At 39.8% G+C, this 16,294-nt stretch overlaps 1 protein-coding gene across 8 annotated transcripts in view; it reads left to right on the forward strand.

The window, feature by feature from the left end:
* Window positions 1-16,294, forward strand: part of SPAG9 (sperm associated antigen 9) — a 140,620-nt gene that overhangs the window by 75,461 nt on the left and 48,865 nt on the right. For all 8 annotated transcript variants that reach the window (XM_044248661.1, XM_044248663.1, XM_044248662.1 and 5 more), the window contains 2 exons: window positions 12,589-12,796; window positions 13,297-13,396. In XM_044248661.1, the coding sequence (XP_044104596.1) occupies window positions 12,589-12,796; window positions 13,297-13,396 (308 nt within the window). The remainder of the gene's footprint in view (window positions 1-12,588; window positions 12,797-13,296; window positions 13,397-16,294) is intronic.

The following is a 16,294-nucleotide window of genomic DNA, read 5'->3' on the forward strand; positions in this document are numbered from 1 at the left end:
TTTTTGGCAAGAATACTGCAGAAGCAATATGCCTTAGTGGTGGTTATTAACCTTGACTACTTGGTTTAGCTGGTGTGTGCTAGATTTCTCTGCTATAGTTACTGTTTTTCCCTTATAATTAATAAGGATCTTGGGGGTGGGGTGCCTGGGTGGCGCATTGGTTAAGCCTCTGACTCTTGGTTTTGGCCTAGGTCGTGATCTCAGGGTTGTGAGTTTGAGCCCCACAGCTGGCTCTGCACTCAGCAGGGAGTCTGCTTGAGATTCTCTTATTCTCTCTCTCCCTCTGCCCTTCCCCCTTGCTCTTGTGCATGCATGTGCACACTCTCTCTAAATTAATAAATTTTTTAAAAAGTATCTTGGTAGATACACTTCGAGAATGTGTGAATATTGTGTTTTTCTTCAAACTTTTATCCACTTATTTTAGTATCCGTGACTGGATCTTAACAGTTATTACTGTGATGTTCCAATGGTTATTTTCTGTTTTCTTTTTTTTTAAAAGATTTTATTTATTTATTTGACAGAAATCACAAGTAGGCGGAGAGGCAGGCAGAGAGAGAGAGAGAGAGAGAGAGAGAGCAGGAAGCAGGCTCCCCGCTGAGCGGAGAGCCCGATGCGGGGCTCTATGTGGGGCTCTATGCGGGGCTCGATCCCAGAACTCTGGGATCATAACCTGAGCCGAAGGCAGAGGCTTTAACCCGCTGAGCCACCCAGGCACCCCTATTTTCTATTTTCTTCATGGAATTCTGTGTGAGGCCTTCCTCCTGCCCTTCTTTCCTTTCTTCCTTCTTTGTTTGAACTCATGGACATTTATTTTATTCTGTAGGTTATACACACATGGATGTGTGTGCACCTATATGTGTTTATGCACCTGCGCATGCCTAAAGATGGATGTGTGAGTGGCTACACATTGGATATATATTCCCTCAAAATATTTTTCTTCTTTGAAGGGACTCCTTCAAAGGCAATTGTTAGTAGAATGTGACTGTCATTTATTTTATTGCTCTAATTGTTCCAGCTTTGGAATCAGGAGCTTTTTAAGGTAGACTTATGTATCTTTTCAACATTCCCCATACTTTTTTGAGTATTTCCTTCCCGGCACCATAAGATGCTCCAGGCTCTTAGTGTTTTCTGTGTCCCAGCCCTACAGTCTGCCGCTGCTCCTGGGAGCCCTGGTTCTTATATTTAGGAACCAAGAACTAGGCACTGAATGTGCTTGTTGCTTGAAATGTGATTGTTTCTAGGCTCTTTCTTTGATGTTTATGTTGTGGTTTTCCATTCATTTATATTGTGTATTATGTCCTTTTGTATTTTTGTATTTGTGTTTAGGATAGGATAAAATAAAATAGAATTTTAAGAAAAATGGATTGTATGTTTTAATATTTCATGATTTCGCTTGTGACAAAGGATCATGATTTTCTTCTGTACCTTCAGTTTTTATTTGTAAACTTTATTACTCACATATATCCTCATTTGATAAGTTCAGGAACCATCTACAGCTCTGCGTTGGGGTTTGAAGAGAGAAACAGTTACAAGTATATTCCTTTTAATTTTTTAGTATTTTCTCCCTATTTATTTATTCATTTGTTCATTCGTTCCTTCATCTTTGTTGAGGTATAATTGACAAAATTGTGAGATACAGGGGACTGGAACCAGATCTTTCTTAGTGGGTGTTTAAAGTGAGATTTTTTTTTTTCTTTTTGAGATATTTACTGGGTTGTGTGTTGCCTAAGATGCTAATGTTTGTTGAGAATGGAAATTGGTAAATATCTAAATAATACTATCTGAAAATGATGGTTTTTAAAGCTTGTGTTTCAAAGGTGGCTTCTTTTGAAGTAATTGACAACATAAGCATTTATTATATTCTTATTGATATTAAATATTTAAACAAGCTTTTAGAATAAGAAAAATAACTTTAATAATTACCTGTTGAAAACAAATTACCTTCTTTTTGCATTATATAATATTTATTGAGTGCCCACTATGCCAGATACTAGAAGTGATATTATAGTGTTCTCAGAGTCCAAATATTTTATAAAACAGGATTAATTTTTAAATGTTAATGCAGTTTCCCAATTTTAAATAATATTAAACAATCTAGACCAAAAATAAAGTTTCTCCAACTCTAAGTTCCACTACTTTCCCTTACGCATTATGAGTAGTTGGTATATCTATCCTTTAGACCTTTTTCTTTTACATATGCACATAGATAATACACACTCATAATATCTTTGTAAGATAAATGCTATTTGCTTTAAGTATTTTCCTACTTTTTGTTTTTCATGAAAAAATGTGTGTTTGCAGTCTTTCCATTTTTATACAGAGAGCGAGCCACCCAATCCCCCACCAGCATTTGATAAATTGAATAGTTGAGAAGGGTTAAAGATGATGATAACCCAGAAGCAGAGATCATGTAAACAAACCTTGAGAGGCGGTCTGGTTTCTATGAAGTGAATCATGCCTTGCTTATCTGTGGCTTTTTGAGAGAATTAACAGAGAGCCCACAGCCATATTTTAATCTTTCAAGAAGACTTTGATGAGTTTCCAGACCAAGAATATTTAGAGCTTCTGGTTGCTTTGTGTTTTAAGAGAAACATTTGTCTCAGGGCGCCCGGGTGGCTCAGGTCGTCATCCCAGGGTCCTGGAATGGAGCCCTGCATCAGGCTCCCTGCTCAACAGGGAGCCCGTTTCTCCCTCTCCCTCTGGTGCTCCCCCTGCTTGTGCAGGGACTCTCTCTCTCTCTCTGATAAATAAATAACTGAAGTATTTAAAAAGGGGGGAGCCCTGGGGGCTCAGTCGTTAAGCATCTGCCTTTGGCTCAGGTCATGATCCCAGGGTCCTGGGATGGAGCCCTGCATTGGGCTCCCTGCTCGGCGGGAAGCCTGCTTCTCCCTCTCTCACTCCTGCTCTCTCTGTGTTCCCTCTCTCACTGTCTCTCTCTCTGTGTCAAATAAATAAATAAAATCTTAAAAAAAAAAAAAAAGACATGTGGCCCCTGAACCATATCTCTTAAACTAGAGGGTTGAAGGAGGTGTTTTTATCTTATTTCGTGTATGTGTCTTGTACTTTCTTAAAGACTTAAAGTCTGTTAATTAACATATAATGTATTATTAGTTTCAGAGGTAGAGGTCAGTGATTCATCAGTCTTACGTAATACCCAGTGCTTATTATATCCCATGTCCTCCTTAAAGTCCATCACCCAGTTACCCCATCCTCCACCCTCTCCCCTCTAGTAATTCTCAGTTTGTTTCCTATGATTAAGAGTCTCTTGTTGTTTGTCTCTCTTTCTGATTTCGTCTTACTTTATTTTTCCCTCCTTTCCCCCATACTCCTCTATTTTGTTTCTTAAATTCCACATGCAAGTGGAACCATATGGTAATTAGTCTTTCTCTGACTTACCTCACTTAGCATAATACCCTCTAGTTGCATCCACATCACTGCAAATGACAAGATTTCATTTTTTGTTGTCTAAGTAGTATACCATTGTATGTGTATGTATGTGTCTATACACACACACACACACCCCACATCTTCTCTATCCATTCATCCGGTGTTGGACATCTGGGCGCTTTCCATAGTTTGACTATTGTGGACATTGCTGCTATGAACATTGGGGTTCAGGTGTCCCTTCAGATCACTACATTTGTATCTTTAGTGTAAATACCCAGTAGTGCGATTGCTGGGTCATAGGGGAGCTCTGTTTTCAGCTTTTTGAGGAGCTTGAAGGAGATGTTTTTAAGCCAAATCAAAACAAACCCCCCGGGACGGCTGGGTGACTCAGTTGGTTAAGCAGCTGCCTTCGGCTCAGGTCATGGTCCCAGGGTCCTGGGATCGAGTCCCACATCGGGCTCCTTGCTCAGCAGGGAGCCTGCTTCCCCCTCTGCCTCTGCCTGCCATTCTGTCTGCCTGTGCTCGCTCTCTTTCCCTCTCTCTCTCTGATAAATAAATAAAATCTTAAAAAAAAACCCAAAAAATCCCAAGCCCTCATTTTAACATAGTAGATTACAAATATCTTATTATCCTGAGAGCTAGAGCAAGCCAAAGATACTTAGAAATATGCTAACACCTAGTAAATACAGGATCTTCTTTTCTCTTGTATATTCTTTCCTTCTTCCCAGGTTAGCAGTAGTCCTGAACCGCTGAAGGCTGTAGAACAGGAGGTGAGAATGGTGTTTCAACTCACTGTACAAAAAGTATAGAAACTCAATTAACTATTGGTTACTTATTCAGCTGCTATTATTAAGACATCTAGTGCTCAGTTTGAAAAACTACTGATGTTTTTCACTGAAATACAAGAGAACATTGTTTCTGTGGTGGTTGCTAGTTCTTTACTGTAATCTATAAATTATTCCTCCCCTAAAGACAGCATTTTAAAATAAAGGAGAGGAGGGTGCCTCTCGGTCAGTTGGTCATGATCCCTGGGTCCTGGAATGGAGAGCCCCATGTCGGGCTTCATGCTCAGCAGGGGAATCTGCTTCTCCCTCTCCCTCTGCCTCTTGTTCCCCTGCTTGTGTACATGCATGCTCGCTCTCTCTGTCAAATAAATAAAATCTTTTTTTTTTTTAAAGATTTTATTTATTTATTTGACAGACAGAGATCACAACTAGGCAGAGAGGCAGGCAGAGAGAGAGGAAGGGAAGCAGGCTCCCCGCTGAGCAGAGAGCCGGACGTGGGGCTCGATCCCAGGACCCTGGGATCATGACCTGGGCCGAAGGCAGAGGCTTAACCCACTGAGCCATCCAGGTGCCCCAAATAAATAAAATCTTTAACAATAAGATAAAGTAGAGAAAATGTAAGTAAATCCTATGAAAATTCAGCCTGTTTCCATCTATCCAGCTTTAGGTAGGGGACACACAAATACCCTTGCACAAATTTGCACAAATACCTTCCTCAGGACATAATGTATATAATTCGTGCGGATCCTGGAGACAGCCCCAGTGTGTCATTATACTGTAGGCTGTCTCCCTGGCTGAACAGATTTCTTAAGCTTTGGTCAGGGCACTGTTCAGCTTTAGTCAGCAAACATCTGTTGTGAGCCTTCTTCATGTCAGGCTTGATACCCTGGGCATTCAGGATATACGAACAAGGCTTTTTCCCCCACTCACTGTGGGTTAGGTCCCCTACCCACCCAGGTCCATGGAAACCCTTCAGCTGATCTGTGACAGTGAAAGTGTCCTCTTTCTTCAAAAATACCCTCAAGGTTAGGACATTTATACCTCTCCTTTAATAATCATAATTTTCTCAAACCTACAGGTTAATTACAAGTAGGCAGAGAAGCAGACAGAGAGAGAGGAGGAAGCAGGCTCCCCGCCGAGCAGAGCCCGATGCGGGGCTCGATCCCAGGACCCTGGGATCATGACCTGAGCTGAAGGCAGAGGCTTTAACCCACTGAGCCACCCAGGCACCCCACATCTAGATTTATTTCATCTAATTGTGTCTAGAATTAGGGTTCTTAGTGTTTCTTTGGGTCACAAAGTCCTTTAGGAATCATAATTAATGAAACTTTCCAGAAAATATATGTACACATAGAATTTTGTGGTTCTGTTATGCCATAGAGTTGCGAATCAAGAGAGCTTAACCACTGCTTTAGACATTTTACTTTTACTTGTGGGGAAAGAAATATATACATAAAAATTAAAATATAAGGTGCTAAATGTTAGAGTGGGGATGCATGGGGCTGGTTTTTGTAATTTTGTCTTTTCTTTCATTAGGCTTAAAATCTTTGAATCATAAAAAACAAGCTTATGTAATAGGGTTGCTTGCCCCTTTATTTAGCTTATTTCAAATGAAGGCAGGCAGGCTACTTAGGAAAGCTCTACACTGGAGCCTTTCTTTACTTCTGTCAAGATTTTATTTTATTTTATTTTATTTTATGTTTTATATTTTATTTGACAGACAGAGATCACAAGTAGGCAGAGAGGCAGGCAGAGAGAGGGTGGGAAGCAGGCTCCCTGCTGAGTGGAGAGCCCAATGGGGGCTTGTTCCCAGGACCCTGAGACCATGACCTGAGCTGAAGGCAGAGGCTTTAACCCACTGAGCCACCCAGGCGCCCCCTGTCAAGATTTTATTGATCAAGAGAGAGTGTGCTCATGCAGGAGTGAGAGGAGGGGCAAAGGGAGAGGGAGAGAGAATCACAACAACGCCATGCTAAGTGTGGAGCCCAATGTGGGGCTCGATCTCACAACCCCAGAGATACATGACCTGAGCCGAAACCGAGAGACAAATGCTAAACTGACTGCGCCACCTCAAGGCCCCACTCCCCCCATTTCTAAGTTGTCCGTAGATAATTTCTTTTTTAGTTAAACTTATGGTCTCTCAGAACATAAATAGTTAAAGGATGCTGACTAACACATGACATAAATATTCTGTGCAGGACTGAGCACATGAGGGAGGCATTCGATGAATGGAAAAACTGAAAGTATTTTGTAAAGGCTTATAGACTTTTAGCCTGATATCTAAAGCCAGTAAGAAAATGGCACAAAGGCCAGATAGCTTTCACCATAGTATCTCAAGTGAAGCTAAAAGTAATGACACCTATTTTCTTTTTTGTATGTAGTAAGTACATACAGAATAAAATTTACCATCTTCTTTTCTTTTTTACTCTTATTTATTTGAGAGAAAGAGAGCATGAGCGGGAGAAGGGGTGGAGGGAGACAGAGAAGCAGGCTCCCCGTTGAGCAGGGATTTTGGGGGTGGGGGGACTTGATCCCAGGACTCTGGGTCTATGACCTGAGCCCAAGGCAGATGCTTAATCGACTGAGCCACCCAGGTGCCCCAAGAATTTTCTATTATTTTGCACTTGGTATCTTACAAGCTTACTGTTGAGACTAAAAGTGATATACTTTATCTTTTAAAAGATTAACATTTAGATTTGTCTTTCTTCATTGTTTCTTAATTGGAGGCATTGTTAGTCGCAGAATGACATAATTTCTTCCATATAAGAATACGGTGCCTCCAACCAAACACTGTAGCAGAGACTTGTCATGTCAGTCCTTTCCTACTAATCTTGGAGGATTATGTCACCACTGCCTGGGAGACCAACGAGAAATGCCTCTTTTGAAAATGATTTTCAATTTCAGAGCTTTTCTCTCCTCAGCTCTCCCTGAGATCCAGAAGTACAACCCACACAGTGAGCTATTTTAATGAGTATAAAATATTTTTATATGGTAAAACTATAAAAGGTAAGTTACAGATAAATAAATCTCATGTTACTTGGATAGCCCATGACAAATTTAAAATTTTCTTCTAAGCAGATCCTAATTTACCACTTCCTTATAGTCCCAAACCTTTAGAATCCCTAAGATGGCCCAGTCCTTTTCCTGGTTTAGGTTCAGCTCTCTTGTCTGCTTTGTTTGGTACTCCCAGATCCACAGGGGCATTTGGGGAGGAAGATTTTTTGTCAAACTTTTTATGTTGTGAACTGTTTAATTACTAAGTAAATTTGTTTAAGGATTTTATTTATTTGAGAAAGAGAGAGTAAGAGAGAGAGAAAGAGAAGGAGCAGGGGGCGGGCCAGTGGGAGAGGGAGATGCAGACTCCCCACGGAGCAGGGAGCCCCCGGACATGGGGCTTGATCCCAGGACTGCAGTGTCATCAGCTGAGGGCAGCCACATAGCCCATTGAGCATCCACTTGCCCCACTAAGTAATTTTTTTTTAAGATTGAAGTAACTGGACATTGGGGGTGGGGTGATAGGGAGGAAGAAGCAATCATTTCTCTTCTTGACTTTTACTTGAGAGACAATTGACAAGTACAAGATAGACTTGAAGGGACAGACCTCGCTGGCTTAGTCAGTGGTGCATGTGACTTGGTTGCACAGTCATGAGTTCAAGCCTTATGTTTGGCTTGAGCTTACTTCATTCTTTCTTTATTTATTTTTAAAGATTTTATTTATTTGAGATAGAGCATGAGCTTGTGGGGGCCAGGGGGAGAGGGAGAGGGAGAGCCCCATTGAGCAGGGAGCCTGATGTGAGGCTTGATCCCAGGACCCTAAGATCATGACCTGAGTTGAAATCAGACACTTAATTGAACCACCCAGGCACACCAGCATAGAGCTTACTTTAATAAAAAAAAAAAAAAGAAAGAAAGAAAAAAATGGACCTCAAATTATTACTACTATTTTTTATTTTTTAAAAGATATTATTTATTTATTTGACAGAAAGCAAGAGCACAAGCAGGGAGAGTGGCAGAGGGAAAGGGAGAAGCAGGTTTCCCGCTGAGCCGGGAGCCTGACGTGAGCTCGATCCCAGGACCTTGGGATCATGACCTGAGCCAAAGGCAGGCGCTTAACTGACTAGTCACCCAGGCGCCCCCATACTGAATTGTTTTAATCCCCAGCATCTTTGCAAAATATTTTGAGTATTTTCCATTTCAGTAAAGAACCTTCTGCAGCACAGTTTTTAATTGCTGCATACTATTCTCTTCTATGGATCTGTAAGTAGTTTGCTTAATCTCCTATTGTGGAGCATTTAAGTTGTTTGCAGTTTTTTGCTGTTATAAATGATGTCATATATACATTTTATTTCTTTAAAAGTATATATATATTTTCCAATTTAACACCTAAGGACTTTCCCATGCCACTGAAAATTCATTTTAGGTAAGTATCATATGCTAACATGGGTATACTGTTTTATTTTTCCTTTGATAGATTCAAAATCTCAGGGGAGATTTTTTTTTTGGTAAATGGATCATTATCGGTTGTGGATATGTGTGTTTCTTAAAATGATGATGAGCAATAAAACAATTGGTTGCTGACCAGTTATTTTTTCAAGTCCAAGTATAATATAAACTCAGAAGTTGAAAATAGCGGGAATTTTCTAGGATGAAGGTCTTCGGTAAACACCTGGGTTCTAACCATGTGTTAGAGTTCAGGCTTGTCACTAGGGCCAAGATACTCAGCCTCTTCAGTGGGTAACTTATGCTGGTATGGCATTCACACTCTGTGACATTTTACACCCCTCAACATTTACAAATAGACAAATAAGAAAAAAACAACCCTCAGAGTCTGGGGTAGGGTTGAAGAGTGGGCTGTGGGGCACTGTTGAAAGGATAAAAAAGTCTTTTTTTTTTTTTTTAATTTTAATTCCAGTTAGCATACAGTGTTCTATTAGTTTCAGATGTACAATATAGTGGTTCAGCAGTTCTGTATATTACTCAGCGCTCCTCAGGATAAAAGTACTCTTTAATACCTTTCCATCTACTCACCCATACCTCTACCCACCCTCCCTCTGGTAACTATTTGTTCTGTATAGTTAAGAGGCTGCTTCTTGGTTTGTCTCTCTCTCTCTCTCTTTTTGTCTTCCTTTGCTCATTTGTTTTGTTTCTTAAATTCCATGTATGAGTGAAATCATGTTATTTGTCTTTCTCTCAATGGCTTATTTCACTTAGTATAACACTCTGTAGCTCCATTCTTGTTGCAGATGGCAAGGTTTCATTCTTTTTCATGGCTGAGTAATATTCCATTATATATATATAATCTCTCAATCACATCTTCTGGATGAAGAGCTCTTGATTTGCTGTCATAATTCATGTCACCCTGCATTCTCATCTGGTAATTGGTTTTGTATTCATTCAGCCACTCCTTTTTTTTTTTTTTTAAGATTTTAAAAATTTATTTGACAGAGAGATATCACAAGTAGGCAGGGAGGCAGGCAGAGAAAGAGGGGGAAGCAGGCTCCCCGCTGAGCAGAGAGCCCGATTCGGGGCTTGATCCCAGGACCCTGAAACCATGACCTGAGCTGAAGGAAGAGGTTTAACCCACTGAACCACCCAGGTGCCCCACATTCAGCCACTCTTGATAGTGAATTTTGTGCTCCATCAAAATTCATGATAGTAAATGAATGGAGATGAAACATGAAAATGTTTTAATGTTATAAAGCTAAGTATTTTGGTGATAAACTCCCCAAGTGTGGTTGCTTTCATTGTCATTTCTTTTTTTTTTTTTTTTTTGTTATTTCTTTTTTTTTTTTTTTCAATTTATTTATTTTCAGAAAAACATTATTCATTATTTTTTCACCACACCCAGTGCTCCATGCAAGCTGTGCCCTCTATAATACCCACCATCTGGTACCCCAACCTCCCACCCCCCCGCCACTTCAAATTGGAAGGGGAGGTGAACCATGAGAGACTACTCTGAAAAACAATCTGAGGGGTTTGAAGTCATTGTCATTTCTTTCCACCATAGCACAGGTAGTTGACTGCATGCTGAAAATGTTTTCTTATACTTGAATAGAATTTAAAATTTAAATTTTAATTTGAACACTCTCTGACTTCTCAGGACCTAAGACAGATTCCTCAGATAGCATAATATAGAATTTCTTTCTTTTTTTTTTTTTTTTAAGATTCTTAAAATTTATTTGACAGAGAGAGAGAAATCACAAGTAGGCATGGAGGCAGGCAGAGAGAGAGGGGGAAGCAGGCTCCCTGCTGAGCAGAGAGCCCAATACGGGGTTCGATCCCAGGACCCCTAGATCATGACCTGAGCCGAAGGCAGAGGCTTAACCCACTGAGCCACCCAGGTGCCCCCAGATAGCATAATATAAAGCTTAGATTATGTATGTAATTTTGATTGGCATAGTGTTTTTTTTTTAATGATATGGATTCTGTTTCATTATTTTTATAGCTGTAACATTTTTAACAATGTGCTTTAAAAATTAAATAAAATTTTGAAGACGAAAATAAAAGTCCCCAAAAATCATCCTCCACCACAGTAGCATAACTTAATACGTTTATATATTCTTTTTGCTTTAGGCCAAAAGCATGCATTTCCAAAATTCTCAGTTGTGTGTAACATACTGCTTTATTTGCTATATAAAAATTGCAAAACCTTTGTTTTTCACTTATTTTATTTATTTGAGAGAGAGAACAAGCAGAGGGAAGAGGGAGAGGGAGAAGCAGGATTCCCCACTGATCAGGGAGCCTGATGTAGGGCTCAATCCCCAGAACACTGAGATCATGATCTGAGCTGAAGCTGATGCTTAACTGACTGAGACACCCAGGTATCCCAGGTGCTAACATTTTGAACACTCAGTATGTGTGAACACTTTATAATCTTTATGTAGAATAATTTATAATCTATTAATTAGGTACCTTATCTCTATTTTACAAATAAGAAATAGATAAAGAAAGAATATGTAACTTACCCAAGGTCGAACAGTTAGTGAATGGTAAACTCACTAATTTACCCTAATTCTTCTTCTTTCTCCTCCTCCTACTACTTGTAAACTTTTTGTCAGGTTCTCTCTCTCTCTTTTTTTTAAAGATTTATTTGAGGGGGAGAGGGAGAGAGAATCCCAGACTCCACTTTTAGCACATAGCTCAACACAGAGCTCTATCTCACGAACCTGAGATCATGACCTGAGCCAAAACCAAGAGTTGGACACTTAACCTACTGAGCCACCCAGTTGCCCTAGGTTCTTTTCTTTTATTTATTTTTTATTTTATTTCTTTTATTTATTTATTTTTTTAAAGACCTGGGTACTTTGCTCTAAAAGAGCTGCCTCATTATCGGTAGCCATTGCACAACTGTGTTTGTTTTTCTTTTTAAGTAGGCTCTATGCCCAACATGGGGCCTGAGCTAATGACCCTGAGATCAAGAGTCACATACTCCACCAACTGAGCCCACCAAGTGCCCCTCTTTTTTTTTTTTTTTTTTGGTATTTAAAAAAAATCCCCTCCCCTACTCCCCCGCCCTCCGTTATTGAAGTATAATCGACACACAATGTTACATTAGTTTCAGATATACCACCTAGCAATTCAGTTTTTGGACAACTGTTTTTAATTATTTGGGGGCTTCAAACCTCTTTGAAAACCTGATAGAAGTTGTAGATTTTTTTCCTCCAGAAAAGTGCATTCTCCACAAATTTTTGCATAAAATTCAGTCTGAATGTGTCCCTGAAGACTATTTGTGGATCCTGGAGTAGTAATTATCATTTTGATGAGTATATATATATCACCTGGATTTCTTTTTAAAGTGCAGATTACTTGGTCTCACTGCCTAAAGATTGGAGTTGGGCTTAGAATCTGCCCTTTTAACAGTATTTCAGATGATCTGAATGCAGGATGTTTCTGTACAAAACTCTGAATCTCTCGTGAGATTCAGAATCTTCTTATTCCCTGCTGTTTTGATGTTTTTTGGTTTTGTTTTTTAAGATTTTGTTTTTTGAGAGAGAGACCATGAGAGTGAGTGGTGTTGGGAGGGGCGGAGGGAAAGGGAGAAGCTGATTTCCCTGCTGATCAGGGAGCCCAACTTGGCACTCTGTCCCAAGATCCTGAGATCATGACCTGAGCTGAAGGCAGATGCTAAACTGAGTCACCCAGGTGCCTCTATTAGTGTTTTTTAATAGAATTTTTTTTTCTCTGCAAGTTTTTTCCTTAACCCATTTAAGAAAATGGTTCAAAATAAATTAATCATTTAAAGATTTCCCCATGATTTTTTTTTTTTTTAAATAAGCTCCATGCCCAGTGTAGAGCCCAACACAGGGCTTGAACTCAAAACCCTGAGATCAAGACCTGAGCTGAGATCAAGAGTTGGCTGCTTAACTGACTGAACCAACCAGGCACAACCTGCCTCAATAATTCTTTTTATTTTTAGGATGAACTTTCTGATGTTAGCCAAGGAGGATCTAAAGCTACTACTCCAGCATCAACAGCTGCGTCAGATGTGGCCACACTTCCTACTGATACTCCCTTAAAGGAGGATAATGAAGGATTTGTGAAGGTTGCAGATACACCAAATAAATCAGAGATAAGCAAGCATATTGAAGTACAGGTAGCCCAAGAAACTAGAAATGTATCAACAGGTGAGTGATGCTAGTTCTTTACTTTCTGGTAAAGATCATGTGGGTGTGAAAAGATACATCTTAGGTGTGTTACTACTTTAGATTTATAAAATCATACTGAATTATCAGTAAGCTTAAAAGGGATGATGATCAATGTTTTTGAGAGACATTTGGGGAGCTCGGGGAATGGAGAGCCTGAAAGGTAGGACAGTAGTCTTCATCTTTAATTTCTCTGTATTTCACACCTAAATTAGTAAATAAACAAACAAGGAGTTCTGCCCTAGGATAAAATGGACTGTGTCCCAAGAAATACAAGTAAAAACTTTGGTTATTTATCAGTTTCTGATACTCACTGTTTAGAATATATGATATCTTATCTAACCCCATGTTTCCTAGAACTCAACCTTAAATTTATTTTATGATCAAATGATGTATTTATAACCATTGAAACAACAGGATTTTCATATTAGGGTCAGTATGGGATACATGCATTATTTATGTCATCTTGTCCTTTTCCCAAGGCTCGGCTGAAAATGAAGAGAAGTCAGAAGTTCAAGCAATCATTGAATCCACTCCTGAGTTGGATATGGACAAGGATCTCAGTGGATATAAAGGCTCAAGGTACTGTCAATGTCAGATGACGACTTTTTTTTTTTTTTTTTTTAAGATGAAGACATTTTTATCCTTTCTTTCCCCTCTCCGAGAAGCATACTGTTATTCTCTGGTCTCTTGCCAGAAATAAAGGGCATTCAAATGTTTTGCTGAAGAAATATTAATATTATATTCTAGTTTCCATTTTTTAAACTGGACATTGTAAGTGGTCGAAATGTTTTGTGGTGAAATGTTGCCTTTGCAGCATCAGGGATTAGGAGCATATAGAAGGATAGAGGAAGAAGACAGCCAAGATGTAACCAATACTTTTTGGAATTTGAGGAAATATAGAAACAGGAGTAGGGGAAGTAACAATTTGAGCAACCTTTGTTCCTTCTGCCAGATCAGGAAGAAGCATATGTACTCACTTCAAAACTGTAATGGTTTCAGGATGCCTGGCTGGCTCAGTCAGTAGAGCAGTTAACTCTTGATTTTAGGATTGTGAGTTCAAGCCCCATGTTGGGTGTGGAGCCTATTCAAAACAAAACAAAACAAAAAAAAAAATCAAACTGTAATGATCTCATTATTGGAAGAAATTGGTTTCATTACATGGTGAGCCTGTTTAGTGTTGGGAAGAGAATTGTTACCTATCATCTTAATCAAGGTATTCTAAAGTGTATGGATGTTCGGGAACTTCAAGCAGGAGCTACTGTGTTTCTTTTAATTTCTTCCATAACATTTATCCTTTAATAATAATGACTATAAAAATACATGCCATTTATTGATCACTACAGTTGTGCTTAAAAGCATGAACCTAGAGTAAGACTGTGTGGGTTCAAATACTGCCTTGGATTTGAATCTGACATGTATTTTCTCCTTCATAAAAAGGAAATGTGATAATACCTCAGATGATTATGATTAAATCAATCAAGGTATGTTAAATCATTGGCAAAGGGCCCAGTTGAATAAATGTTAGTATTATTGTCATCATCATCATGTAATATAATTTTAATTACAACCTTATGAAGTCAATGTCTTCATCCCCATTTTACAGTTAAGGAAGCTCAGAAATGTGTAATAACTTGGCAAACAACCTAGTCAGCAAGTAGAGCTGCCATTCAATCTAGGACTCTGATTCCAAAGGCCTTGTCCTGTGAAAATATTTTTTATTATTTATTTATAAATGTAAACAACGCAGGGGCACCTGGGTGGCACAGTTGGCTAAGTGTCTGACTCTTGATTTTGCCTCAGGTCATGATCTCAGGGCCTATAAGATCAGAGCCCCGCGTTGAGCCGTGAGCCCTGTGTCTGTCTCTGCTCTGGGTGTGGAGCCTGCTTGGGATGTTCTCACTCCCTCTCCCTATTTCTCCTCCTCTCCCACCACTGGCACGTGCACCCTCTCTCTTTAAAAAGAAAAAAAAAAAAAGAAAGAAAAAAGAAAACAATGCAGAGTGTAAGAAGTAAAATTTGCTTTTCATCTGTCCTTTCCTAAGGAGACACAGCCACTTATTAGCAGTTTCAGTTTGTCATCCTGAACCTCTTTAAAAATGAAAAAATAAATTTAATTAGACTAACGCATGTAAGTCTAATAGTAAGGTCAAATGGTAATAATTCAAAATATGAAGGGCAGTAGTAGTCCCTTGCCCCTACCCACCCCTTAGTCCCATTCTCAAGAGGCAGTGTCTCTCACTTCATTCTCTCTTTTTTTTTTTTCTCAACAAAAGTGGCTCAGCTTCGTTGCAGGGATGCTGGGGAGGGCCAGCAGGCTAAAGGAGGGTGTCTGCAGGAACACCCGTCCCTGAGCAGGACTGCCAGGCCCCAGGTCTGTCTGGAGGGCAGGAGAGGGTCAGCGTTCTGCCCCCTTTTGCCCTTCTTAGGCCCAGGGTTCTAGGCCATGGCTACTTTGGGCCAAGGTTAGAACCAGCCTTTCCTCTTTCTCCAGGGTCTCCAGCAGAGTGTCCACACTCTCAGAGCTGATGCAGGCCTTCCTGTTGGGCAGGTCCTTGTCAAACTCGACTCCTGCCAGCTTGTTGAGCACCTGACTGACCACCTTAGAGCGGTCTTCACGAGTCATGTCCCTGGAGAACTCGTGCTTCCCCATGACTGTGGATGTGACGGTGGCGGCAGCCACATCTTAGTTCTCTTTTGCTGTTTTTCCTCAGGTATCTAAGTCACATCCTTGTGCTTCTTTTCCTTGTTCCTTCTGTTCACAGGTGGGATTCTGTGAGAAAATAAGTCTTAATGCCCCAAGGCTTCTTCTGTATAATGAATTAGCTGCACTCTTGTGCATGTAGCATTGAGAAGATTGTCACTTAGATCCTTTTCTGTATTCTGTGGATCAGGTGAGGAACTCTGGTTTTAGAAATGCTGTGATACTAGGTGTGGACCTTATAGTGAAAGATGACAAGTGTACAGCTCCTTAAACCACCATCCTTCCTTTCATCCTCTCAATATAATTCAGTCTTTGTTACATTAACATTCATTTTTTAAATCATTATGACTATATAGATACTGATCACAGGTTAGCCACAGAATATGCTGTGATTATATTTCCTATCTTGTGCAACTTTGTTTTTCTGGAATTAGTAAAACCTCTTGGATTTTTGTTTTGTTTTGTTTGCTTAGGCTTCTGCATACCGATTGCTAGTTCAAGGAGAGGTACCTTGTGAATCATAAATGTAAACACTCTCAAAATGGCCAAATGTAAAGCCAGCTTCCTGGCACCCTCTATCCTGAGGTCTTCTTTTCGCATCTTCCAGCCCAGGTGTCATGGGCTCTGGTCCTGGTGTTTGACCTCACCATCACGCTGGGAATTCATGTCATCTCTGTCTCTGTTGTATCTTCTGTTTCCAGGATCCCTAGTCATCTTATTGCTGGTGCTTCTTTTTTAAGATAGATTTATTTTAGAGAGAGAGCACAAGTGGGAGG

The sequence above is a fragment of the Neovison vison genome, chromosome 5 (assembly GCF_020171115.1).
Source record: "Neovison vison isolate M4711 chromosome 5, ASM_NN_V1, whole genome shotgun sequence".
Classification (NCBI taxonomy): Eukaryota; Metazoa; Chordata; class Mammalia; order Carnivora; family Mustelidae; genus Neogale; species Neogale vison.